Raw genomic sequence first — 22,342 nt, forward strand, 5'->3', positions numbered from 1 at the left:
TCGCAGGGGCCGCAGTAACCGCACACGAGCCGAAAAGAGCTAAGGGCCTACTTGAAAGGCGCCACATCAACCAAGCCGCCTCTCATGTTTGGCTGTGTACAGGAGAGGTGACGGATATAGAAGAGACGCAAGCAGAATACAGATAAAGGCGAGCCACGGGAGGAGCGCAACACCGCCGAAGCGGTGTGGAGTCCCGGTGACTTGACAGGCATGAGCACCTCCCGAAAGCGGTACAGGCCCCTGGACTCCGCCGAGGAACGTGCAGTCACCGTCCATGAGCGCTTGCAGCTTCTGCCGCTGGAGAATGAGCAGTCGTACTGCTTCAGCTGGCCGGAGGCGCCGCTCACGCAGTGGCTGCAGGACGACGTGCCCTACGCCTCTCTCTACCAGCTCTATGCAAATACTGGTGGTGGTGTCGGCGGAGGTGGTGTCTCCTCTCACACGATGCGCAGCCAAGGTAGCGGGCTTGGTGACGCGGGCGTGGCTTCCGCAGCACTCGCTCTCCCCAAAGGTAAGAGCAAGCTCGTTGCGTCGTCGTCCGCTGGACGACGCGACGCACTCGTTCTGAGCTCACCAACAGGCATGACGAACTTTGCGGCGCCTCATCATCCGCGGAGTGTCGAGGTGCCGCCGGTATTCACCTTGGACGACTTCGAGCCGGCTCCAGCACAGCGCGCGCCGCCTTTGAGAGCCAGCGGCGGCGAAGGAGCCGCGAGCGGTGCGCAGTACGGTGGTGCTGGCGTGCAGCACCTTCTGAATCGCGTGCGAGACGCCGTGCGGCACGAATCCATAGTCACCGCATCGGCCGTCAAGTCAGAGGGCCTTGCCGCCAAGGATGGGGCATCGCCATCGACAGTGCCGTCGCCATCGATTGTCGTCCAATCGGATGCCGCTGAACGTGCCATACCTCATCCCCTCGCTCCTCCGCGACCGCAGAGCATCAGAGAGGACTCTATCTTTTCTCTGTCGGCGACTCAGCTGGCCGACTTGGTGGCGGCAGGTGTGCCAGCGCTGCACGCATCGGCGGCCCGAGTCGACGCGCAGGGGCCATCGCAGCGCGCCCAGGCCCCGTACACCTCCGTGGCTACCTCAGCCGAAGACCCGCCAAGCGGTGAGGCGGGCACTGCTCCCATGCATACAAGGTACGCTTGCAGCGGCCACTGTCGACAACGAGGTGTCGGACTCGCCGAGCCAGCACGGCGTGAAATCGAGCACGAGATAGTGGGCCTCGAGTGGCGCACATGGTCCCAGTCGCAGCGCACAGCTGCAGCGCTGCAGCGTATCCTCTCCCTCGAAGCCGCCGTGCCCTTTGAAAGCAGCGGCGACGCACGACGCGATGCTTGGCGTGCCACCGTCTACCGCTTGTGGCTGCAGTGGCGCCAACAACGACTGCCACCGACACCGGAGAGGACAGCGTCTGACAAGTCTGCCGCATCCAGCACAAGAGCGGATACTCTTGGGCACGGCTTCAGTGGCGCCAGCGCGGTGCCGTCAGTGTCCAACTCTTCGTGTGACCTCGCCGCATCTGTGTCGCCTTCACCTGCGGCTGTCGCGCTTGCTTTCCCAAAAGGCGCCCTTGTGCCGTCACATCATCAGCCGAACCTTCCCTGGGGTGCGCCTCTCCTCGCCGGGGCCTACCTCTACTGCACTAGCAATGACTACTTCATCAGCCTTCCCTCGCCCACCACCAGTGCCACCGGGAGCGCCGGCAAAGGCGGCGGCAGCAACAGCGGCGGATCGCCAATGAACGTCACTACCACAGCGTCGATGTGGCCTGCCATGTCGCGCCGGCGCGGCACGTACAGCTTTCTGCGTTGGAAGGTGGAGTTGTATGAGGCACAGCTGTCCCGAACAACAGCCGCCGCCGACGATGACGAGGAAAACGACGATGAAGGCAACGAGGCGGTGGAGAGGGATAAGACCAAGGGCGTCGACGTCCGCGATCGCGGCGGCAACGGCAGTGCGACTGCTGCAAAGGTGCGCAGGTATTCGAAAGGCCCCTTGGGAGGGGCAGAGACCGACGCTCCTGCGTCGACGCATCGCTCTCGCCGCGGCGAGGATGACCACGATGGGTACGCAACCACTATCAGCCATTTCACAGGGCGTAAAGCCGCAACAGCCACAGTGGCGTCTTCCGCAGGCCACGCCGCCATCAACGGCGTCATGAGTGTCTCGCACATGAAGGCGTTGCTGCATACGACGGTGCTGACGCAGCCGTTGACGGAGCTGGAGATGGATGACGAACCGACGACAGTGATGGAGCGGTTGGCCTGCACTGACCTGCGGCGCGATACGGATGCGTGGCGTGTGTGGTTGTCAAGGGTGTGAAAAGGCTACCCGAGTTGCTGACGCCAAGAGGGAGGGATAGAGAGGCATGGAAAAGGTGCACATCAGTGTGGACAGGGGAGGGCGGCGGGACGCGGCAGCGCTTGGACGGCTTTCCTCTCGATTCTGTACGTCGCGCATGACGGAACAGCCGCAGGTGTGTAGCGATGCCGGGCTACACAGTCACTGTACTTGCTTTTTTTGTTGTTGTCATCGGTTCTCTACCCAGGCAAGTGAGGGAAAGGAGGAGTCTGGATGAACACACCACTCCCCTCCCCCACCCTCCTCCCCAACACACAAATGTTGCGTGAAGGAGAGCGTCGCGCTGAAGCAACTCGGTTCCGTATGAAGCTTTCAGCGAAGATGAGGATGAGAAAAGCCAACTTGTGCGGTAACCCTCTCATCCTCCGCACACGTGTGCGCATGGACGATGAGGACATTAGCCCCGATGCCCATGCTCTTCGGCGAGCAGGGTGGCGGGGAGCGGTGCTGCCTGCATGCGCGGTGCGTTCCTTGCCAAACACACACATTTGCAAGGGTGCTTGCCATGCTTGCTTCGTTGCGTCATTGTCTTGCCTTTCTTCTCGCGCTTTTCATCGCTCCGCCCTCTCCTATCATGAACGTCTCTTCTACCTCTGCATCACCGATCCAACACCATCACATCCATCCAACAACGACATATACCGCTCGGGGCTCAGTTGTGTCTCCTCCTCTCTGTTGCTGTGTGCTCGTGCGGTTGTACTCTTCACAAACCACACACCACACACCTCCTCTTCTTTGGCTTCTCTCTCTGCCTGTGCGTCTGTCCCCGTGCTGGAGCCGTGAGTAAGCGCGTGCACGCATTCACTGCCTTCCCAACTTCTCCTGGACGCGCACACACACATAAACCGCTGCTCCTTGTCGGCTATTCCTCGCCCACACCCTCCAGAGGGAACACTCCTGTGCGTTGCCGGCTAACGCACACGCCAAAGCATACACACACACACACACACACCTCCACGAGAAGACGCGAGGACGAACAGGTACCCAGGCGCGCCGACGAGAAGAGTCACGCGCCGTGACGCAGCCGAAAAAAAAAACAAAGGCACGACAGGTAAGAAAACACACACACCTTCAGAAAAAGCGACATCGTCATGTCGTCTGCGAGCAAGGCGTCGGGTGGAAAGTGGGTGAGCCCCCGCGTGCTGCAGTACAAGCAGCAGCAGGGCCCCACCACTGGCCCGGCGTCTGGTAACGGCGGCGCTGGCAGCAAGATCATGGAGGACAAGGCCATCGCTGCGGCCCGCATTAAGGATAGTCAGAGCAGCCCAGCACCGGAGGTGGAGGTAGCGGAGTCGAAGTTCTTCGAAGTGCAAGAGGCGACGGATGCTCTGAGCAACCTCGCGCACAACGCCGAATCGTCGACCTACGAGCTGTGCGGGAAGCCAGTGGTGAAGCCGCGCCAGAGCGCTGAGGAGTTCCACAAGATGATCATGGAGCAGGTCCAGAAGCAGGTGAAGTAGAGAGGCGGCGTGCACCGCTGACGACACCAAGCGATACGTCTTCGTGCTCATCTATTTTATTCTTTCTCTCCCTTTCTCTGTGTGTCGCCGGCTGCACGTCGCACACCTTCACAGAGACAGGCGCGCTCTACATGCTGACGTACTCGCCCATGCCGCTGAGCATTGCACACGTGCTAGTCACAGGCCGTGGGTGCTCAAGAGAGTCGCTGTCGATCTGTTTTCTTTTTGAATCATGGGATGCACGCCGACCTTCTTAGTGTGTGTGTGTGTGTGTGTGTGTGTGTGTGTGCATTTTTCTGGATGTGTTGTGTAGGCAAAGAGGGCGTCAGCGGGTGCGTGTGTGTGGGTCGACGTCATGCTTGCTGAAAAAAGAATAGAAAGGACGTATGCAGCGATTTACTGGTAGTGCTGGTGCTGGTTGCTCTCCCATGGCTTCCCCGTTGCCGTCCGGTTTTTGTGCGCGTATCTACGCCGATGTGCACATGTGCGCTCTGTGGTGTTCTCTGCCTCTTCCTTCTGTATTGCCTCACTGTTTATCTGTTGTGTGTCGTCGCTGTCTTCTCTTCTTTTTCTGTTTTTTTTTAATTTGGCGCGGTGTCGGCGCAGCGTGTGATGCGTGCGCATGATCGTGTGTACACGCACGCGAGAGTGCGTGTGGCAGTGACGGTGATCGGGGCGATATGTCTGGTGTGTATGGGTGCGTGAGTAGCTGTTGTGCGCCCCGCTATGTTGTTGCTATTTCTCTCTCTCGTGTTTGGCCAGGCGTCTCTCTAACCTCGTCCTTTGATCTGAAAAAGAAATGAAAGGCGAGCAAACAGCGAGCAACAGGTAACCCGAGGGGAAGGGTGAGGAGTGCGTGTAAGCAGTCAGAGAAAGAGCGGGTGGTGGTGATGCGGTACACAATCCCTATCCGAGCCCTTCTATGAGTTCTGGCGCATGCGTTCGTGAGTTTGTCCCCCTCAGCGCTCGACCACGGCCGGCCCTAACCCTCCTCCCGCTGCGATGGACTGAAAAAGGTAGAAGAACGGAAGCCCGACCGATGGTGGCCCGGGAGCCGGTATACCTTGCCGGTGCATCATCCAGTACGCTTGTCCATCGTTCGTCTTGCAGAGGCACCGGCCAGTGCCCACCTCCATCTTCCCTCGATCTCCTCCTTCGTTTTCACATGCACGTCTCCCGCCGATGTGATCGGCCACTTGCCAAGGAAGAGTATACACGGTGCCCTGCGCACACCCGTACATCGACAAGCGCACGACGCGTTGCAGCGTCGAACGCCTATCCTGGCGTCTTTTCCACTCCGACAAGGACGCCCATGGCTTAGCGAGGAGGCCGCCATTCTTATCTCAATACTTCTTCAGCCTGCACGGGGTGAGGTGGAAAATCAACGTCTAGCGCTCCGCCATTCCACCAACCCCCTCTCACAACATCTTCTCAAGCGACCTCAGCGAGAAGATGCTGCGCGCGGTGGGCGGGCTCGCTGCTGCGGCTGCAGTCGGCGCAGCAGCCTACACCACCTATCAGCAAGGGAATGAGCGACTGGTGCAGGAGCAGATAAGGCTGCTGATGACGAAGGAGAGAGAAGAGAAAGGAAGGGAAGAGAAACACGGGTGCAGTGGAAAAGAGGCTGCTGGCCCCCTCTGACGCACGCCACCTCTCCATCTCTCCGCTTTTCTTGCGCACAGGCTTGCCCTTCACCCCCTACCCCCACCCTTCTTTGTGAGACAAGCAAGCAAAGAAGCCAAAACACGGAACGTGGCGCGAGGCCGATGATACGTGAAGGAACGCGGGGAAGAAGGGCGTGTGCGTCCAACTTAACCCTCTCTCTCCGTCGCAAGGCCAGAAGGTGGTGGGCGAGGCTGCATGGACGGGCACAGCTCACTCTTGGTATACAGTGCACCTACACACCGACCCCCCCCTGCTCCTCCTCCCGCCACGAGTTGTCGTAGCCTCTCGCTTGCCGCTGCTGTCGGTGTGTGCAGAAGCCCGCGAGAGAGAGAGTCGTGCGCATCATGTCTCACGAGCTACAACTGTCCGCATCTTCTCTCTTCCATGCCACCATACCGCTTTCGGCTTCTCTCCTCGCTCACCACACCACACCCTCCCACTCTCTCCACGCCTCTGCACTGCAGAGAGCGAAGAAGACGCGACGCGTGAAGGCAGTTCTTGTCGGCAAGGAGAACGACACACATATACGCACGCTTGTGAGAGCGAGAGACGCTGCCAGCAGCAGGTGTATACATCGGCACGCTTCCGCACACGCACGTGTAAGCGTGCTATGAGGGTGTGTGTGTGTGCGCTGTTGTCTTAGCTGCTCTCTCCGTTCTCGCCGCAAGTCTCTTTCTCTCTGTCGGCCTGTCTGGGTGTCTTATTGCTCGTCTCATGCGTGAAACCAGCGTTGATAAGCCCCAGGTAGTCGTCCCTTTCTTTGCTTCCACTCCAACCATCCGCATACAATCTGACAACGCCCCGCATCCGCGCGTGCGCCGCGACGTCTCCGCTGCTACCACGATCACCTATAACAAACGCCTGGCAACAGACAGAACGGAATACGAAAGGAACGACAAGCACGAGCGGCAATGAGCGACAGCGCTGACGAATTCACTGGTGAGCCGCAGCCGCCACTCTCTGACCAGAGCAGTATGGAGGAACAGGAAGTGCCAGAGACCATGGCAGCGCCGCCTGCTCAGGCCGAGGTAGACAGTTCAGGGCGTGACTCCGCGGTAGGGCACGCAGTCGCTCCTCCGCGGGCCGCTCAACGCGAGGACAGCAAGGCAGACTACGCTCAACTGAACGCGGCTGAAGAGGACCTAGCCGTCAATGTCGCGCACGATGTGCGTGCGCGCCCGGCATCCTCCTCCCTCCGCCTTCTCAACGGCGGCGACGACTACGACGAATCGCCCGAGTACGAGGAAATACCGGCAGCGGAAGATGAAAGCGGCGGCGTCGCCGGCGCTGATAGCGGCAGCCCTTTAAGGGCCGTGAGTGTAACAGAGCATCGCAACTCTGCGACCACCGCAGCGGCAACTCGCCAACCAACTCAAGGCACACAGGTAGACGCTGACGTGGACCTGGGAGAACAGCATGGGCAATGCGGTGACGACCATGGTGGTGCTAGTGCTCGCGCTGCAGCTGGTTCGCGCGAGAGTCAAAGAACCGCCGATAATGCCTCGGCTGCCCCGCACGCAACCAAGCACCAGCCGGTAGCTCCGCCGCGCTGGGGTTTTCTCCCTCAAGCGCCTCATGGAACGGTTGAGGTGACCGTGACCCTGCTTCCGATGAGGGCCGTCACGCGGCTTACCGTACCCGTGCGCTGCCCTAGCATGTACCGTCCAACCGACGCAAAAACTACGGCAGCAGCTGCTTCGGGGCTGAACGGCAGCGCAGGAGACGGCGCAGGACCGCACTGGATTCTTGTTGTGAAGGATCTCTTCGAAGGCATCGCCGATCATCTCCTTGTCCACCCGCAATCCCTTCGGCTCTTCTACCAACACAAACGTCTGCGCTTCATGGAAACTCTCTTCTTGGACTGCGATGTCACGAGCGCCATGGCGGGCCGCAGCGGCGCCGGTGACGATGGCGGTGCCGCGGAAGGCGCTGCCAACGATCGTGCTGAGCCAATCTGGATTGCTGCCACCTTCCCAGCGGCCGAGGAAGAGCACCGCGCCGGCGCTCACGGAACGGCGCTCGCGCGCGACGACATCAATGGCGAGGATGAGGAAGCACAGGCGTCGCTGATGGCGGTGCCGGCGCATCTCTGCAAACTCGGACCCGACAATTATGTCGCGCGGTGCATCCGCATCCGGCCGCACAAACTAGAAGTCCCACCCCAGGTCCTCGTTGAAGGACGCAGACAGGGGTACAGCTACGACGAAATGATCCAACGTATGCAGGCCCTTCAAGACGTTCAGCAGCTGCCGGCGTCTCACGGGGGAAGCGGCGGTGACGGCGCAGGTGATGGGGCATCCGAGGTGCGGCCGAATTTTGCCATTGTCGCCATACTTCAAGACGGCCCCGTGGCTCCAGGGAAGGTGTATCTCGGCGGGTACCGTGACAAGCGTCACCCGGAGAACGTGAGGCTGCACGCTGCGACTCAGCTTTACCATCTCGACCTAGAGTACTCCCCCTTCGCTGCGACAAAGGGCTTGTCGACTAGTCGGTGCACTCGCCAGACGCAGACCCTCGGCATCTCGCGCAGCTGCCAGACACACCGGGAGGTGTGTGTTCAGACGCCGCGCATTGACCTGCTCCTGGATGCAGCGCACGACTTTATCGTGGTGGCGCGGCCGTACTTCACGGCGGCTGAGCTGCAGGCGTTGCGGGTGGAGATGGCGATTATCATTCAGAAGATGTACCGCCAGTGGAAAGCTCGACGCATCCGCGCTGAGCTGGAGGCGGCTGAGGCAGCGCGTCAGCATCGCGCCGGGGTACGCCAGGGTCGGGAGGAGGCACTGCAGATGGCCGTGGAGGACGCTGCACAGCTGCGCCGCGATGACCCGCGCAGCGCCGCCGACTTTGAGCGCTTGAAGCAGGACGTTCTTAACTGGCGCGCCGACGAGGCGGCGCGCATCCAGTGCGACCCGTCGCTGTCGCCGGCTGAGGTCAGGGCGGCGTTGCTGGCGCTCACAGAGACGGAGCTGAAGCTCCTTCAGCAGCTCGATCAGCGCCGTCGCGAGGTCGGAAAGACGCGGCAGGAAAGGCGTTTTGTGCAGACGCTAAACCGCATGGCCGCCCCCAAGCAGTGGGGTACCGTGCACGTGCGCACCCCCGAAACACAACGTGCTGCCGAGCTGCGCGACTTGTACGAGCGGCTCTGTCTCACCTCTAGCGGCGTTGTTGCAGCGGTGAAAGCCTCTGCATCGTCGCCGAGCGAGGCGCAAGGCGGCTTTGGCTCCTCGCCGTCTCCGACGTCGGTGGGACCGATGGCAGGGAACGTTGTGCGCAGCCCGGCATCCGCCTCACCGTCGCCATGGGCAAACACGGCAGCTGTCGGGTCTGCGCTGGCTGCAACACCGACGATGGACAACGCCGTTGGTGGCCTGCCGTCGGCGACCGCAGCCCGGCTAGACATCCTCTTGCGCGTCAAGTGGACAGTGCGGGAGTTCAGCGCCAGCTCGCTGCTCACGCAGGAGCTGTGCGAGCTTGTCGATCGTGAGGCGGACCTGCTGCACCGTGGCCGCAAGGAGGCGTCTCTGGCGAGCCTGCGGAAGCGCATTCAGTTCTTGTTCGCGCAGTTCATCGAGGACCCGCAGTACAACCCCATCGCAAGGGAATTCGCCCAGACAGCGCGCGACCGCGTGCGCATCAAGGCGGCTGAGCTGACGCAAGAGAAGGCGAAGCCCCGGAAAGGGCAGACGACAGCATCCGTCTAGCGAATCAACGGCACACCAATGAAGGAAAAGGCCAGCAGCGCATGCAGAAATCAGGGTATCGCAGCACGGGGAGGGTGTGTGCACGCCTTCCCCTCCCTGGCGTCGTCACTTCGACGGTTTGCATCACTGAGGATGTTTCGCCCAAGGCATCGGAGGAGAGAGGCGGGTGTCGTCACACGTTCTCCTCCGCTGCATGCGTGCGCGTGTTTCTGCAGTAGCGTGTGATGCTGTTCGTCCCTTTTTTTATTGTGCATTTCGCCTGTGAGTCGTTGCGGTCCCATCATGTATAAAACAGTGGAACGAGGGAACACAGAAAAAGCGTAGACTCGAGTGAGGGAGAGATAGGGACGGTACGAATGGTCTAGTGACGGGGGCGGGAGGCGGGTGGTGTGGATACCAGCTGAGCTGTGGTCGCTGTTGTGTGCGGCGTCTCATGTGCCCACTCCGCCCTCCCCTCTTGGCATCCCTTTTTTCGCCCTTGAAAACTCCTCATCATAGCGTTCGTGATGCTGGCTAACTACTGCCGCCGCTGTGCTTATCTTCTCCTCCCTGCCTCTCTCTCTGGTGGCTTGGCTTCTTTATGAATCTGTATCTGTTTGAAGTTGTGTTGTAGGGTTTGACGCTAGAGATGTGTTCGTCGCTGTGGTTGTGTGCTGTGGCAAGCGGGTGGGTGGGTGGAGGGGGGCGGTGATTCGCGTCGTCGCCCCATTCTCTCTCGCGCGCGCGCCTTCGGCCCCCCTCCCCTCCCTGCCTCTCGTGCGCGGCTGCAGACATGATGTGGTGACTATGTAAACAAGCCTATCAACAGCGCAGGCGAAAAGGACATCAGCCCATGGACATGCACGAGGAAAGGGGGTCTGCATGTGTGCACGTGCGCGCGTTGTCTGTTTCTCTGTGCGCCATGTACATTCTTACGCTTCTGTTTTACGCCCCCACCACACACACATACACCCTTTCATTTTTGCGTGGGTAAGCTCTCGTATGCGCTTCTCCCCCCTCCCTCCCTTCCGTTGGGTGAGCTGCGAGGTGAAAGCAGCACACAGCATAAGCAGCGCGCGCGAATGCGGACGCGCAGTCGCGATGGTGGGTGGTCGCGAAGGCGTCAGTGTTTCCATCCGTGTGGATGCGTGCGTGAAGCTCGGCCCCTCTTGTTCTCTCTGCCCTCGCACGCTGTGCCGCCCGCAACGAGTCGAGCTTGAATGAAGTGACAAAACAAAGGCATGCACATGAGGATGCAGCGAATGTTAGACACAGCGGTAGGCGAGCGGAGAAGCTCTGCCATAGCGATGCACTCTGTACAATGAGAATCGAAGAGCGAGCGTGGCACCCCTTAGGGCGCCGATGATGGTAGCATTTACCCGCCTCACTAGCGCTGCGTGTATGTGTGCTGCACTGAGCCACGCTCTGTCACTGCCACGCGCGTTTGAGAATGCCTTTGTACTTGTGCGAAGAGACTCGTCGTCTCGCATTCCCCTCACCCCCTCCCCCTCCTTCCCTCCCTCTCTCCCCTTTTCATCCTCCCTTCTCGCTCTTCGCATTTTGGCCGCGAGCTCGGCTCCCGCTCACTCGCGGTGGTCGCGGTGCGTGCCCTGCGCGTCCCTCTCTGAACGACTCGGCTCGCTCGCTTTGTTTTTCTTGTCCTCGTGTTTTGGTGTGCGCCTCTCGCTTAGCCCGCACTGCTCCCGCCCACGTCATCGCCGTTGGCGCACAACACCTTCGTGGTAAAACTCGCCTGCTCTGCGTCAACCAATCTGCGTTGCACGCGCACACCGCACTACCACGCCTTGCTCCCGCGCCACCGGCCAGCGCGGGAGCACAGCAGCTGCCGCTACCGCAAGCGCCCACTGCGACCGGGCGCAAGCAAAACGCCCCCAGACGACAACACGGAGAGTTACCACACACCACGCACGCACGCAAGATTCATTGCGTTTTCCCAGTTGGCGTCTCACTGTTACCAAGATGAGCTTCGAAGGACTGCAAGGACTGCTGAAGAAGAAGAAACAAGAGCAGCGTCAAGGAGCCTCAGATGGACCGGCTGCAGCGGCCGCGGCAGCTGCCAACGCCTCGGCACACACGCAAGCCCTTGCTGGAAGCGCTACAGCGGCCCACAAGAGTGCTACACCCACTAACACAGCACATGCAGCTCCTAACGGTGGCGGTGGCAGCAGCGGCAATGGTGGATCCGGCAGCACCACCTATGATCCGTACGCAGCCGCTCTGCAGAGCGTGCAAATCTTGCAGCAGCAGCAGCAGCAGCAAGAGCAGCAAGGAACGCTCAGCAGCACTACGGCAGGCCAGAAGCGCCCCCGGGAGGATATGGTGCAGGCATCGAAGCTGGTCGGAGCTGTACACACCTCTAACGGCTCGTCCGCCGCTGAAGCGAGTGACGAGCTCAATGTAAGGTCGGGTGCGTCAGCCAGCACACCACCGACTGTCTCACTCAACGCGCCTGTAGTGCCGTCGGTGAAGAGCGACGACGACGTTTTGGCGCAGCGTGAGATGGGCGTTGCGGTGCTTCAGATGTGCCTTACTAAGCTGGAACACTACTGGGCCGCGGAGCGAGCGTCAAGCAAGGCTCTTGCGTCTACTTGCTATTCGGTCACAGCCACTGCTCCAGTGCCCGCTGTGCCGCAGCCGCAGCACCAGCCGTCGTCTGCCGGTGCTCTCCTTGAATCGAGTGACTCACTGCCCGCGCTGTCGTCTCTCCTTTCTATTCCGCGCGCACTGCGCGACTACCTCGTGGCTCAGTTTGTGGCACCAAATCCTGGCGCCACGCGTGCGACAGGGCTGCCTGAGATGACGGTGCTGGATCGTGAGTTTGAGCTTCTGGCCGAACTGAAAGCGGAGATGGAGGCAGAGCCGCCGAACGAGGCGGTGGACAGCGCGAGCACCGTCGATACAAAAGCTCACCAGGTGCCGGAAGAGCAGCGTCAACTCGCCGAGCTCCTGTGTGCGCTGTGGTACCTCGTTGCGCTGTTCTGGCAGCACAGCCTCGATCCGCACCAGCGCAATGGTCGGAGCTGTGCAGCGTCGACCGCCATGCCGCGAGAGGGGCCGCTGGCACCAGCGCAGCAGGGCTGGTCACCCGCCGTCTACCTTGGCCTTCAAAACGCGCTGCCGGCTGATGTGCGGCTTCTGCAGGGCCGCGTCATTGCCGAAGAAGTGGACCGGTGGCGAGCGCTGGCCCGCACCCGGCAGAACGCGCTGGAGCTGCTTTCCTACGTCTGCAGCGACTACGACACCTCTGCTGCGGCGTCGTCGCCATCGACCACGGCAGCAGGCTTTATTATTCCATCCGACCTTCGCAAGAATCTGCACACCATGGTGGTGCGCCACCTGCAGCAGGAGCGTAACTTCATGGCGGTGCGGCAGGACTACGTGGATATCACAATGGGCACAGCAAACTGGAAGCTTGGGCTATTCTCTGGTGGCGAGGTGCACATGCGCCGGTCGATGGAGCGGGTGGAGCGCAACCGGATCGCGCACCTGCTGAACAACGAACACGCGACGCAACTGCTGCAGGCGGTGCGAGAGCTGACCATATTTGTGGAGCACCACGCTCTTGCGAGGACTTCGCCCTTCTTTTGCCCAGCGTGCGCCACTTCCACCATGGCCGCGTAGTGATCAAGGCGCAGGGGGGCAGGAGGAAGAAGGGTCGCGGTTGCCGCGTCGACTGTGCGCCTGTGCAAGTCTGGGTCTGTGTGACAGAAAAGACACACGCGAACAAGTGAAGTAGCGTTAGCACAGCAACAGAAGGTAATGAGATAGCCACCTCGAAAACCTGGCAGCCTTGATTGCGCAGGCTACGCTTGTGCGCATAGACACGCATGCAGGAATACAAGCCCGTTCTCCACGTCAACACGGTGGCAGACAACGAGGATCTCTTCTTTTTTTTCTTTCGTGCATAGCAGCTGGCGCACCAGCTCACTTTGAAGGCAACCGGCTTGCCATACGATCACGCGCATGTCTGACCGTGTCCGTGTCAAGCGTAGAATTCGATGGTTTTCGATTTCGTGTCTGGCTTTCCCACCTCACCCCCTCGCACCACTCTTCCTACCGCCGCTCCTTCGCCCTCTCCTCTTCCCTTCTTGTGCAAGGTACTCTCTTTCTCCCCTGTCGCCGTTTTCATCAGCACCGCGTGCGCTAAGCCACGTGGAGGTGCCAACGCAAAGAGACACTCATCCCCACCGCCTCCATCGCAGATCGCGCGGCGCTCCCTCTTTCAGATCGCCATCGTCACACCTTCGCCTCATTCCTTCGTGCGCACTCTCTCTCTCATGATAGCTCACCTCCACTGAATCCCTCTCTGTATGCCTGCATACATACAGATATAGATACCTAGATATGCGGACACGTCTCCACCCTCTGCCTCTCGCCCTCTCGCCCGGTGCTCTTCATCCCTCTTCCCCACCCCCACTCCTCCTCATCCCCCGTTTACTGTGGTGTTTGTATTCTTGTTTGAGTGCCATCTGCGCGCGCTCACATCGCCTCTGCATTCCGCACGACACACCCCTGTCCTCCGTACTCGCGTTTGCTGGGGGTGGGTGGGTGTCGGCTATGGGCCCTCTAGGCTTGCCTTGCTCCCTCTGCCTCTTTTAGCGGGGGTGGGTGGGTGGGTGAGGGATGCGTGCTGCTCTTCTCGACGCTCGCCTCCTGCCTCCTTATCCCTGCCAAATGCCGGGCCAATTTTGGTGGTGACAGGGCCAAGCACCTACGACGTGTAGGGGAATTCAGAGCGATGCATCGCTGCTGATGTCGGCGGTCAGGTCGTGGATGGCGTGGCGCCAGAGTAACCCCGCGAATGGTTTCCTTCCCGACGAAAACATCAAAACACGAAAACAGATCACGTAAGCGTGCGCTCTCGCTCTCTCTCTCGCTCGGCGCGCGTGCAAACGCCGCCTTCGCCTGCTGGTTTGACGGTTGTGCTTTGTATGGTTTGCCTTGCCGCTGTTGCTCCAGCTTTCTGGCACGCTTGCTGTACGTAGGAGGGAGTGCGACCGATGTGTCAGGGGGTGCACGCCGGGAAACCCCTCCGCCCAGTCATATTCACAGATACGTGCCTGATTCGCTTCTCTTTTTTGTCTAAGAGAAGAGCGCCACGGAGCTCAACACATTCGTGCCAGAATGCGCAGAGAAATCCAAACGAACACCTACGCTGCACTTGTTGTGGTTTTTTGTTCCGCTTTCTGCTACCTCTCCTCCGTGTCTTTTGCGTCGTCTCGTCTTTTATGAGCGCATGTGCACACGCCTGTGCCTGTAGAGCATGCCTGGTCGTTGACTTGCATCAGCCAACAGCACCGCCGACAAGATGGTGCGGACATGGGCGGCCAAGTGCTGCGGTCGTCAACACGAGTGAACAGCATGGCAGCAGGTCCATCGTAACAAGAAAGAGATCGTTGTTGACGGCAAAATGTCGTTCGTTGGCGAGAGCGATTCTTATATAAAAAAATAAAAGGGAGGGGCGAGGGGGACGGTGAAGGTCCTCGGGCGGGGCGGGGCAACCGGGAGTTTGACGAGTTGATGGTCGGGGGAGTGGATCGAATTAGAGGCCACACACACACGTGAGTGCTCCCATACGATCATACGGAGAAGGAAAAGAGAGGGAGAGCGAAAGATAGTCGTAGAGGGCCCATGCACGCGTGTCTCGGAGTGTGCGCCGGTGGTGTCACTGGACACTGGCAACGCTCTCGCTCTGTTTCTCTCCCCTCCCGCTGCCTCTCGATTTTTTTTTGCCGTCTTCTGATGGGGTGGGCGGATACGGAACTCCTTGGCGCTTTTCGCTGTTGCTCTCCCTCGGAAGGCCACGCCAAAGTGGAAAAGGGGCACGCGCACGCACAAAGCCGCACGGCTCGTGTCGGATCACGTGCTGGATGCTCCCTTGGGCCTGTGGCAGTGCTGTCGCTGTCTTCTTTTTGGCGCGTGCGCTTGATGTGCCTTTCCTTTGCTTGCTTCGTACGGCCACCCCACTCTCGGCACGTGCTCTCATTGATAAGCTCTCCTACATGCTTCTTCTCCACTGCCACCCCACTCCCTCCCCACCTCCTTCTTCCCTACTGCACATGTGTGCATCTCACCCCAGCACACATACCAGGAGATCTCCAAACAGAAAGGGGGCTTCTGCATTGATCTGCCGGCCGGCCATTGGCAACCGAAGTGCAGGGTATGCGCGCCTGCGATGTCGCATATTCGATGTGCGCTCATCCTCTCCGCTGGCGTGGCAGCCGGCGTGAGCACCGCCCCATACCTTTGCTTTTCTGGCCAGACGCCCGCTGCGCCACCGTCGCGTCTACCTTTCTATGCCGCGCGCCGCTCGGCGTCCGGCTTTCATAGCGGCAGCAGTAACGGCAGCCCAGCCGAGGAGGATGCCATGGACGCTGCCAGCAGGCAGGCGAGCGTTGCTTCTGTGACGGAAGGTCTTTCATCCCTCTACAGGTGTGCGTGTGAGCTGCTGGACTTGTCAACGCGAGCGCTGATGGAAGGGACGGCGACGGCTGCGGCGGTAGCAGCCGCAGGTGCACATGCGGCTGCCAACGCCACTACAGCAGGGCTATCACATCGCTCGCCGGTTTGCAGCGGCGACGCCGTTGTCCAGTGTGCCGGTCGTGATCTTAGTGGCGCCGCCGAGGTGGAAAAGCACGTTGCCGATTTTGCCACTGACGCCGAAGTGACGTTATGTGCGTCTACACAGTCGGTCCTCAACGAGAGGACCGCGGTGCTTCGCGCGGCGCCGCACAAGCTGAAGGATCGCTTCCTGCACTACGCGAAGCGCGACCCGGCAACAGGAGAGCTTGTTCTTAGCCTCGAGGGATTTGTGCGCTGCATGCTCTTATTGCCTAACGACGGCGACGCTGACGTAGGGTGGCGTCGCACGGGCTCTGGCGCCGCAAGCGACAGTGGTGCGGTGACACACAAGAGCCCCTCGACGACTTTCTCTGGCACTGCTGATATCTCTGTCAACCCTTTCTGCGCGAAGGCTATCGGCGGCCGAGGCCAGTCACGGTGTCACTCGTCCTGGCTGCAGCAGCTACCTCGAGCTGTGCAGCAGCGCTTCGTGCAGCTCTTCCACTGGGTCGATCTCAACGGAAACAACTTCATTGGATATGCTGAATTCGTTGTGCTCTTCACCTTCCTGTCCACACCACAGCAAACGCTGAAGCGCGCCTTCAGCGTGTTCGACTTGGAAGACAGCGGCCGCCTGAGCGAGTGGGAGTTTTGTCACCTCCTGAACACGATCATGGTGGATCCGGCGGTGCAGGTGCGCTACGCTGCCGCAACGAGCGGCGCTGGTGGCCGTAGAGGGGCCGCCGCAGCGGCCTCGCCCTCCTCGGCGTTCGCCTCGGCAACACCTCAGACCATTACTACAGCAAGGGCACCGCACTTGGCCCCATGCGTTCCACCGACCCCCGAGGCAGCCACGCCAGCGGTCGCTTCAGCGCCCCGCCCAACCACTGCGAGGCGCGCAGGTACGTCGCGGCGCAGTGAGCAAGAGCAGCGGAGTCAGAAGGATTGCCTGAATTTTGAGATTTCATCGGAGCTCATGCGGCCGTTGCTCTTCGGTCCTTTGCCACTGCAAGTCAGCGCCGCGCCCGGATCGACGAATTATGACCGCAAAGCCGCCCTCGCCGCTTCGGTCTTGACCAGCAATGCGGTCCAGGGTGCCGCAGCGGTTGTAGGCTCGGCAACGAACGACACTGCCGGCGGGATGTTGCCCTCGCCTCGCGCTGTTTCGCAGCTGCCAGACATCAGCCACTTGGCCTGGTGGCAAAAGTGGGGCGACACTTGGCGCTGCCTTCTCAGCAAGGTGTGGACACCCTACCCGTCTTGCGCACCAGCCAGCTGCGACGCTGCGTGCGGCACCCTCGCGGTAGCCTCTATAACTGAGCCGGCCGCCATCGCTGCCACTGCGGCTCCATCCCGCCTGTCTCAGCTACAGTTGGCGGCGCAGGAGGATTCGCTGCTGCATATGGTCTCGTATCCCACCTTAGTGTACCGTCTGGACTACCTCCGTTCGCAGCTGCGTGCCATCGAGTTCGGCCTTTGCGACCCAGCCAACACCGGCACCATTTCTCTGGACGATTGCCGTCGCCTCCTCCGCGGGGACGTCCGAAGGACCGTGAAAGCGGAGCATCCAGCGCTGCAGGAGCGGCAGCAGCAGGCTGACGAAACTGTCGTGACGTGGCACTTTTATCAGAAGATGCTCGACGTGATACGAGAGTCCGACAGGATTTTGGCGGCCCTGCGGCTCGCCTTAGACGCCATGCCGCCGGTGCCCGAGGAGACGCTGCGAGGTGGTGCCATCCCCGACGAAGCGCTGGAGGCGGCCACGCAGGCGATCCCGGAAATGGTGAGGCTGAGCGTCCTGCATTACACGTCGAGAGCCGCCGAGGGCGCGGCAGTCGATGGGGCGCCACTGCCAGCAACAGCAGAAGTAACGGCCTCGCAGGATGACGGTCGCAATGTCGCAGATCGTAGCCCCTTCAGTCCAGCGGACGTTACGACGGCGGATGCAGCGGATGGCAAGAGCGTGGGCGAGGGGCGTGCGGCTTCCCGTCATTTGAAGGCGTCGCTGGTGCGGCCCACGGCGCTCACGTGGAATCAAGTCGACCGCGTGCTTGTCATGCTCGGCACTGTGACGCAGCTGAGCGAGGCTGAGCGGTCGCTGTTTCGTGCTCTGCTGGACGACGACGGCTCTGACTCGCTGTCGCCCGCCGAGTTCGCCCGACTGTGCACGCTGAAGGAGGCGTTTTTTGCCCAGCAACTGCCTCGTTTTGACGAGCCGAAGCGGAACGCCGTCCAGCAGTTCTTCCACTGCATGCAACAGCTCGAGTGAGAGGATCCGTGGTGGCGTGCGCTTTTCTGTCGGTGTATCCATGTAGCATGTATCTGCTGATATCATAGCACGTCAAGGCATTGCCGCGGCTTCGGAAAGAAAAAAAAAAGACATCGCATCGACAAGAGACACAAAGACGCGTGCGCATGCGTTTGTGTTTGATGCCTCTGAGTGGGAGGGGCAGCGGCTTTTCAGTGTGTGCGTGTGCGTGTGCGTCTTGGGCTGAAAGCGCGCGCTCATCATTGCTGCCGCACGCGACGATTCTCCGACTCGCGGCACGGCAGCAGGAGGGGAGAGTAACAGCCCTCTAAGGAGGGTGTCCGGGGCGGGGGCAGCACATGCGAGATAGAGAAAGTGGAGAAACATAAAGCGCCGAGGTACGCGCCGAAAGAGGGGTGAGAGGTGCCGTCCCCCGACGTGTCTCTCTGCGTTTCTCTCGTGATACTCCCCACCCCCATCCCCAAAGCAGAAGAAAGGAGAGGGGCGCTGCAGGTGGGGCTTGCGTGCTCGCAAAATGTGTGGAGATGCGCGCGTCGTTCGCAAACCGATCGAACGGCACCCATGAGGGCGCCAAGCCCGCTCCTCCTTTGCGCACCTACACATGGTCGCGCTGTTCACGCATCCGCGGCGATGAAGAGCGCCTTTGCACACATCTTCGCCATTTGCCCCGCTTCTGTTGACCCTATGCTCTCGGACTGCCTTCATCTTTTCGACTCACTCTCTCGCCCGACATGTTTACGCGTGTGTGTCTGTGTTTGCGTTTGTGCGTCTGCTGTGGGGCGAGCAAGCGATGCCGTGGCTGCCGCTCTGAGCTCCTCGCCGGTGTGTGGCCAGCCAAAAGGAAAGCGACGCTGCGAAGTGCGTCGACTCGCCCTACACTCCCCCGCCGCCGCCCCATACACGCACACGCACGCACACAAACCGCACCAGCGCGCAGCTAGGTAGACCACCGGCGAAAACGAAATCTCCCCCCTCCCCCCACCACCACCACCACCCACGCAACCACCCAGGCAAAAGACAAAAAACGACCAGATACCACGGAGACGGGAGGGAGCTGGACGCTGTGCGTGCGTGCGCGTCCACGGCCCGCCTTCGGTGCTGCTTCTGCGCGAAGAGGAAAGAAGATTTACCTCGTCATGAAAGACGTCTTCTCTCAAGCTACACAGCTCCGTTACCTCCCGTTGAGGCGCTCGTCACACGCGGCCACACAACCGGCATTCATCGCCTCAACTCTCTATGTGTGCGCGCGTGTGGATCTCGCCCTCCTTCATCACCATCACCACCACCGCCTGCGTGTGGTGCCGAGTGAAGCATTGATCGCGGCGCTCGGCGCTGAAACACGCGAGTAACAGCGGAATTGAAAAGGGTGTGCCCCCGGTGTCGTCGTGTGTGCACATACGGTAGTGCGCTCTGCCCGACGACGAGGCGCTGCTTAAGCGGGACCAGCCGCGCGCGGCAGCCCCCCTCCTTGATCGCGCAATCGTGTGCATTTTTTAAGATAGCCAAGAAGCTCGCACACACACCGTGCCTTCACTTATTAACGTAGCGAACGAAGAGAAAACATGACGAGCCCCGGCACCGTCGGCGATGTCGTGGATGCATTCAGCTCGGTCCCACCCGCTCACATGCCGGGGCGCCTTGGCAACTATGCGGTGCAATACCTCTCAAACCATATTGGCTCCCTCGTGCAGTCAGTTCCGGTAATGTTCGTGTACGTTCTTTTCATCGGGTATCCCCTTTTCGTTGGGCTGCTTCGGGTCGTGCGGCCGCTCTTGGAGAGCTGGATCATGGGAAGCAGTGTGACCCTCGGCACGGTTGTAGGACTCCCATACATCAAGCGTAACATCATCGTCCAGCTGCCGCCGTTTTTTTTCGTCGAAGTGCCGAACCACAACATTCTTCTACAGAACGCGGTGCTCATGTACGTGTGCCACCACCTCTGGCGCCAGAAGCCACTGCCGTCGCGTTTCTTCTTCCAAAGCGCCCACCTGGTTGCGTTGCTCGATCCCTATCGCCCCTGGCACGCTTACGTAAACGCCCGGTCGCCGTTCTACGTTGGACCGAGTAAGACCAACAGAAGCAACCCAGCGGACGTCCTCACAGAGACGCAGCTCGAACGCCTTCGCCTGATAAAGATACCGCACAAGTCGTGGACTCCTGTAATGTCCGACGACATCGAACTCTATTTCAAAGAAGAGCCGCTGGCCGTAGCTCATTATAGCATTCCATGGACACGCCGCACCCTGTCGTTGCGCTGCCGCGCCGCCCCCGGATCTGCAGCGAAGCTGGACGAATTCGTGCAACGCGCGCTGGAGGTGTTCGCGGAGGGGGCACCGGGCAAAGAGGACGACGCACTGCGGTGGTTCTTCGCGTACGGGGGCGAGTCTGACGACAAGGTGTTCTTCAACCAGTATGTGCTGCGCAGCAACAAGGGCTTCGACACGCTATTCTTCCCGCAGCGCGACGCGACGCTGACGCTGATCAATCAATTTATGCAGCGGCGCGGCCGGTTCGCCGTGGAGGGGTTCCCGCAGAGGCTGGGGTTCCTTGTATACGGGCCGCCGGGGACGGGGCGGCACGCGTTCGTGAAGGCGCTCGCGGCGCACACCGGGCGGCACATCGTGTCTGTGCCGCTGTCGAAGCTGCGCACGAACCAGCAGCTGTACGAAATCTTCTTTGCGCGCGAGTACCAGTCGGAGGAGGGGGACAGCGTGCAGAAGCTGCGCATGGAGGACGTGATCTTCTTGTTCGACGACGTGGACGCGGCGGACTCTGTTGTGTGCGCGCGTGCTGCGCGCCGCGTGGTGCAGCGCCGTGCTGCTGCTCGGCTGACTGCGCGCGCGGGGTGGCGCGAGGCCCCGCTGACGAACTGCGTGATCGAGATGGACACGTCGTCGTCGCGGCCGGTGATGCGCGTGGAGGACAACACGCTGCCGCTTGCGCTGCTGCTGAAGATTATGGGTAGCGACGCATCGAAGAATGACGGCGCGTCAGCGGTGGACCGCGGTGGCGGCAGGAGCACGGACGGGCGGCGGCAGAAGATGGAGGAGACGGCGGCGGCAGCATGTGAAGCGGGCGCGAAGGTTGCTGGCGGGCACCTGCTCGGAATGAACGACGTGCTGCTCGGGGATAGCAAGGACAAGCTGGACCTGTCGGGGCTGCTGAACGTGCTGGACGGCGTGGTGGACATGCCTGGGCGGATGGTTGTGATGATCACGGAGCATCCGGAGTGGCTGGACCCTGCGCTGATCCGGCCGGGTCGCTTCAGTGTGCGGCTGCGGTTGGACTACATGGAGATGGAGACACTTGTGCAGATGCTGGGCCTGTACTACGGCGACGTGGCGCACTCGCGGCGCGGCAGCGGTGCTGGTGCCGATGGCTGTGCTGCGGGTGCGGGCGTGGGCGGCCGTGTGGAGGCGGCTTGCGCGGCGCAGTACTCTGCGGCTGGTTCTGCTGCTGGGTGTGTGGTGCACCGCGAGCTGAGCGAGGCGCAGGTGGCGCGTGTGCGTGGCGTTGTTGCTGCTCTGGAGGCGGAGGCGGACGCTGCTGCTGCGCGCGAGGTGAGCGCGGATGGCAGCAACGGCAGCGGCAGCGGCGAGAGCAAGTACCGCTTCCAGGTGACGCCATGCGAGGTGGAGATGCTTTGCATGGAGCAGGACGACCTGGAGGGCTTCCTGAGCCAGTTGGCTGGCCTGGTGCGTGGGACGGTGCAGCTTTGAAGAGCGCGTGCGTGTGTGCCTGCAGCACGGGGCGACGCTCATCGCTGCGGTCGCGACGGCTACCGCTCCTGGCCTTTGGGTGAGGCTGCTTCCCTGTGCCCCCATCCCCTCCCTCCTGGCAGCCCTCCGCCAGTGCATCGTCCCCCCCCCGCTCCCCACTCGCCTCCCCCCTCTCCATCGCTTCCTCTCCCTCCGTGTGGCTGCTCGGTGCGGGTCGATGCCCGTCCCTCTCGGCTTTGCCCTCGCCGCCGCCATTTTGCAAGTGCCGGTGTTTCTTGTGGTTCGCTATGGGGCAATCCACGTTTTACGCGCGTGCACGTGCGCGCAGATGCTGCTGTGTCTGTCTGTATGTAGATGCTGATGTATGTGGGTGTGGACGGCATGCATATAAACGACGCGATTATCTTCTGTGGTGCGTCTCTGTATGGTTATTGTTGTTGGCCCATCAGCGTAGGCCTTGGTGATGCGCCGCTGGGTGAAAGATGAAGTGGTGCTGCTCGCCAGCGGCACTATACACACTGACATAGACACGAGTATGGCGGTAAGCGCACGAGAGTGTTTTGGTGGGGCGTGGAGTGCCAGAGTTTTCGAATTCTG

General features: G+C 61.0%; 6 protein-coding genes across 6 annotated transcripts; all 6 read left to right on the plus strand.

Annotated features, from left to right (window-relative positions):
* Nucleotides 1–210: 210 nt before the first annotated feature.
* LINJ_22_0710 (conserved hypothetical protein) lies at nt 211–2,328 on the plus strand (the record flags this gene model as incomplete). Its single annotated transcript, XM_001465566.1, has 1 exon — nt 211–2,328. One exon carries the CDS (start codon nt 211–213, stop codon nt 2,326–2,328), a length of 2,118 nt encoding a protein of 705 aa, XP_001465603.1.
* Nucleotides 2,329–3,458: 1,130 nt separating this feature from the next.
* LINJ_22_0720 (conserved hypothetical protein) lies at nt 3,459–3,827 on the plus strand (the record flags this gene model as incomplete). The annotated part of the gene is made up of 1 exon (XM_001465567.1): nt 3,459–3,827. One exon carries the CDS (start codon nt 3,459–3,461, stop codon nt 3,825–3,827), a length of 369 nt encoding a protein of 122 aa, XP_001465604.1.
* A 2,576-nt stretch (nt 3,828–6,403) lies between these two features.
* LINJ_22_0730 (conserved hypothetical protein) lies at nt 6,404–9,196 on the plus strand (the record flags this gene model as incomplete). Its single annotated transcript, XM_001465568.1, has 1 exon — nt 6,404–9,196. The coding sequence occupies one exon, from the start codon at nt 6,404–6,406 to the stop codon at nt 9,194–9,196; it is 2,793 nt and encodes a 930-aa protein (XP_001465605.1).
* Nucleotides 9,197–11,155: 1,959 nt separating this feature from the next.
* Nucleotides 11,156–12,817, plus strand: LINJ_22_0740 (conserved hypothetical protein; the record flags this gene model as incomplete). Its single annotated transcript, XM_001465569.1, has 1 exon — nt 11,156–12,817. One exon carries the CDS (start codon nt 11,156–11,158, stop codon nt 12,815–12,817), a length of 1,662 nt encoding a protein of 553 aa, XP_001465606.1.
* Nucleotides 12,818–15,371: 2,554 nt separating this feature from the next.
* On the plus strand, nt 15,372–18,026 carry LINJ_22_0750 (conserved hypothetical protein; the record flags this gene model as incomplete). The annotated part of the gene is made up of 1 exon (XM_001465570.1): nt 15,372–18,026. One exon carries the CDS (start codon nt 15,372–15,374, stop codon nt 18,024–18,026), a length of 2,655 nt encoding a protein of 884 aa, XP_001465607.1.
* A 1,562-nt stretch (nt 18,027–19,588) lies between these two features.
* LINJ_22_0760 (conserved hypothetical protein) lies at nt 19,589–21,745 on the plus strand (the record flags this gene model as incomplete). The annotated part of the gene is made up of 1 exon (XM_001465571.1): nt 19,589–21,745. The coding sequence occupies one exon, from the start codon at nt 19,589–19,591 to the stop codon at nt 21,743–21,745; it is 2,157 nt and encodes a 718-aa protein (XP_001465608.1).
* Between the last annotated feature and the right edge of the window lie 597 nt (nt 21,746–22,342).

This window comes from Leishmania infantum, chromosome 22, assembly GCF_000002875.2.
Source record: "Leishmania infantum JPCM5 genome chromosome 22".
Lineage (NCBI taxonomy): Eukaryota > Euglenozoa > Kinetoplastea > Trypanosomatida > Trypanosomatidae > Leishmania > Leishmania infantum.